The sequence below is a fragment of the Nematolebias whitei genome, chromosome 12 (assembly GCF_014905685.2).
Source record: "Nematolebias whitei isolate Nwh7 chromosome 12, NemWhi1, whole genome shotgun sequence".
NCBI classification, from domain to species: domain Eukaryota; kingdom Metazoa; phylum Chordata; class Actinopteri; order Cyprinodontiformes; family Rivulidae; genus Nematolebias; species Nematolebias whitei.
In genome coordinates, this window is record NC_056509.1 from 49,411,556 (window position 1) to 49,416,139 (window position 4,584).

Below are 4,584 nucleotides of genomic sequence, written 5' to 3' on the forward strand. Positions count from 1 at the left end.
GTCACTCTTTCAGGGATGAAGATGTTCACATCCTGGACAGAGAGGAACGATGGTTTGAGAGAGGAGTAAAGGAGGCCATCTTTGTGAAAAGAAACCGTCCATCATTAAACAGGGGTGGAGCCTCCAGGTTCAACTGTCCCCTCTTACAATGCTGTGATTGCTAGTATCACTCAGCCCTCTGTGAACAGTAAACAGCCATCAGGTGCTAATGATCCATTGTTAGGCTGATGGTCCTTCTTGAGCATGTGATCAGCTGGTTCTGGTTGTCAGCAGCAAACTGGTTGATCCACTCTGAGAAGGTGCTATTTAAGAGACTGAGCTGAATACAGCACCTCACACTGAGGAAGTCTCTCGGATGAGAGACGAAACGTTCCTACATTTTTTTGTTGTTTTGCTTTGTTTTTTTTTTTTTGTTTTGTTTTTTGAATGTCCAGAGGACCAGATTAAACTTTTTTAGATCTGTCCATAAAAGTTATGAACAGAATTGGTGACAAAAGGCAACCTTGGCGGAGTCCAACTCTCACCGGGAACAAGCCCGACTTACTGCCGGCAATGCGAACCAGGCTCTGACACCAGTCATATAGGGACCTAACAGCCCATATCAAAGGGCCCAGAACCCCATACTCCCAGAGTACCTCCCACAGGGTTCCCCGAGGGACACGGTCGAATGCCTTCTCCAAGTCCACAAAGCACATGTAGACCGGTTGGGCAAACTCCCACGCACACTCCAGGACCCTGCTGAGTGTGCACAGCTGGTCCAGTGTTCCACAACCAGGACGAAAATTGCACTGCTCCTCCTGAATCTGAGGTTCGACTATCCGATGGACTCTCCTCTCCAAAACCCCCGAATAGACCTTACCAGGGAGGCTTAAGAGCGTGATTCCCCTGTAGTTGGATCACACTCTACGGTCCCCCTTTTTGAATAGGGGAACCACCACCTCGGTCTGCCAATCCAGGGGAACTTCCCCCCGATGTCCACGCAATATTGCAGAGTCGCGTAAGCCAACACAACCCTACAACATCCAGAGTCTTAAGGAACTCTGGGCGAATCTCATCCACCCCTGGGGCCCTGCCACCGAGGAGCTTTTTAACCACCTCGGTGACCTCAGCACCAGAGATTGGAGGGCCCATCCCAGAGTCCCCAGGCTCTGATTCCTCAGTGGAAGACGTGCCGGTGTGATTGAGGAGGTCTTCAAAGTATTCTGCCCACCGACCCATGACATCCCGAGTAAAGGTTAGCAGCACACCACCCCCACTATAAAAAGTGTTGGTGGCGTACTGCTTTCCCCCCCGAGACGCCGGATGGTGGACCAGAATCGCCTCAAAGCTGTGCGGAAGTCATTCTCCATAGCCTCTCCGAACTCTCCCATGCCCATGTTTTTGCCTCATCGACCACCTGAGCCGCATGTTGCTTGGACTGCTGGTACCCTTCAGCTGCTTCCAAGGTCCCACTGGCCAAAAAGGTCAGAAAGGACTCCTTCTTCAGCCTGACAGCATCCCTCACCGACGGTGTCCACCATCGGGTTCAAGGGTTACCGCCGCGACAGGCACGAACAACCTTGCAGCCGCAGCTCCGGTAAGCCGCCTTGACAATAGAGGCACGAAACATGGCCCACTCAGACTCAATGTCCCCCACCTCCCCCGGAACATGTTTGAAGTTCTCCCGGAGGTGGGAGTTAAAGCTCCGTCTCACAGGAGACTCTGCCAGACGTTCCCAGCAAACCCTCACAACACGTTTGGGCCTGCCAGGTCTGACCGGCATCCTCCCCCATAAAGGTTCAATAAATGTTAAATAAAGGTTAAATAAATATTAAAGTAAATTTTAAATAAATGTTAAATAAATGTTACTTAAATGTTAAATAAATGTAAATAAAGGTTCAATAAATGGTTAAATGTTAAATAAAGGTTAAATTAAGGTTCAATAAATGTTAAATAGAGGTTAAATAAATGTTAAATGTTGATGTTTTTCTTAGTTCATATCTTAGATGTTATTACTGTTTTTCTTATACATTTTATTGTTGGATGTAACTGGGACCCTGTGGACATAATTTCGCTCCACCACATGTACCACATGAGGTGCGAATGACAATAAAGAAACTCTGACTCTGAAATAAAAGTTCAATAAATGTTAAATAAATGTTAAATAAAGGTTAAATAAATATTAAGTAAATGTTAAATAAATGTTAAATAAATGTTAAATAAAAGTTCAATAAATGTTAAATAAAAGTTCAATAAATGTTAAATAAATGTTAAATAAAGATTAAATAAATGTTAAATGTTAAATAAAGGTTAAATAAATGTTAAATAAAGGTTCAATAAATGTTAAATGTTAAATAAAGTTTCAATAAATGTTAAATTAAGGTTAAATAAAGGTTCAATAAATGTTAAATTAAGGTTAAATAGAGGTTAAATAAATGTTAAATAAAGTTAAATGCAGGTTAAATAAAGGATAATAATAATAAAAACAGAAATAAAAATGTTCCAACCTGTCTACGTTCTCATTGGTCATCACTGAGACTCCTCCTACAGGTGTCATATTTCAGGTGTGCTTGGATCGGTTCTGGACCTGCTGCCCTGGGTTCAGCCCCACAAGCTGTTGAAGCAGGTCTCCAGTGTTTCTACATGTTCACCTCTGTCTGCGTGGGGGGGGGGGGGCACGTGGGGGCGGCGGCCCCTCAGCATTGTTGATGATCACATCCTGCTCGGGGACAAACTGTCAAGGATCTGATGGCAGAGGATCCCACACACAAACTCAGAATGGTTTTAAAATGTTTATTGAATGAATAAACAGCTTCTGATGATTCGGGTCCAGAGCTGGAACTGTGTCTAAAACGATACAGAGGAGAGGTTAGTGTTTTGACAGAATAACAACAGTTATCTGAATACAGACGGTCTGGAAAAACACTAACCTTTCTTGTTGTCGGGGGCTGCTCAGCAGAGACACAGAGCTGCAGGGACCAAGGAGAATCCAGAGGCGTAGTCGAGGACGAGCAGAGTTCATTAACGGGATCCGAAAAGGCGACAGTACCAAAAGGGAGAGGCGAAATCCAAAAACGTGCAAAGGTCATTAACAAGGTCTGAAGGGCTGAGGTACAAAAGGGGCAGGCAAAAAGCGTGGTCGAGGAAACAGGCGTGGGTCAAGATACAAAGAGCTGTGAGACTATGGAAACGCTGGATAACTGTGACAAAAGCAAGCAGTTGATCTGGCAAAGAGTGAAGAAAGCAGGAAGTATAAATACACCCAGAAACAGGTGGAGACCATCAGCAGTAATCAGAGAGAGAGAGAGAGAGGTGTGACATGCAGCAGGCTGTCAGAAGCAGCAGAGGAAAATACCAGAGGAGCAGAGGAGAATATCAAACAGTGAACAGAGTGATAAATAAAAGGAAAAACAGAGTGTAAACTGTGACACAAACACTTCTCTGATGGACTGTTTTTGTCTGACCTCTGACCTCTTGGTGCTCCAGATTCTTCATACATCTGTCATGACGGTGAACGAAAGCGTCGCTGACACCAGCAGTCCAGGAGGCAGGCCATTCTCCACGCCGCCACCACGACTCACCCTCAACAGGCCCTTCATCTTCATCATCTACCAGGAGTCCACCAGCTGCCTGCTCTTCATGGGCCGAGTCACCGACCCCACACAGAAATAAACCGTTACCTGACCCACCCCACTGCACCTGCCAGGTTCTGGTGTTTCCTGTACTTAACAAAAATGTCATGAGGTGTTACAGGGTCACCTGAGAGATCCAGAAGTAAACAAACATTAAGCCCAAACTCTACTTCTTATTTGGTGCTTGACATTTGTTTACTAATAAACAAGATTCTGTGTTGAACCTGCATCCTGTTACTGTCAGCGTCACACACATTTATTGACATTAGCATCAGCTTAGTGTCAGAAATATTGATCAAAATACTAAAAACTGTCAGAAATATCACTTCTCTGTTTTGCATCAGACCAACATTTAACACAGATTTGATCTTAGTATCATTAAGCACTTTCTACTTATTATTAATAATGTTACTCATGTCCATTAGCATCATGTAGGTACAGTCAGGTAGATTAATGCATGTGTCTTGTCGACTGTAACATCACTACACTGAACCAATGTGTTCGCATCTGTATTAGTGTTAGCCTGTATGTATACTTTTGATGTGGAGTGGATTAAACAAATTCATTTGTTTGCACCAACTTCTTTTTTATCACTGAAGTTATGTGCTGAACAATCATTTCTCTTTGGAAAAAGAGCAGTTCATATAAATCATTCAGAAATCACTGTCTCACATTCATTCCCAGGAAACTTCTAACTGCAACTGCTGCTCACGAGAGGAAGTCTGGACCCCCTGAACCTGTTGCTCTCTGATATGTCAGACCGCTGGATAGATGAGGTTGGATGATGGATGGATGGATCCAGATGCATGCTCAATAATCCTGGTAGAGAAATCTAATAAAGTTAAGTCAGGTCCTCTGGACATAAAAAAAAAATAAAATGTAGAAACGTTTCGTCTCTCATCCTGAGGACTTCCTCAGTCTGAGGTGCTGTATTCAGCTCAGTCTCTTAAATAGCACCTTCTCAGAGTGGATC

At 43.9% G+C, this 4,584-nt stretch overlaps 1 protein-coding gene across 2 annotated transcripts in view; it reads left to right on the plus strand.

The window, feature by feature from the left end:
• Positions 1 to 4,190, plus strand: part of LOC119418409 (protein Z-dependent protease inhibitor) — a 22,229-nt gene extending 18,039 nt beyond the window's left edge. For both annotated transcript variants that reach the window (XM_037685685.1, XM_037685686.1), the window contains exon 6: positions 3,466 to 4,190. In XM_037685685.1, coding sequence (XP_037541613.1) covers positions 3,466 to 3,651 — 186 coding nt within the window. In that variant the 3' untranslated portion in view covers positions 3,652 to 4,190. The remainder of the gene's footprint in view (positions 1 to 3,465) is intronic.
• The last annotated feature ends 394 nt before the right edge of the window (positions 4,191 to 4,584 follow it).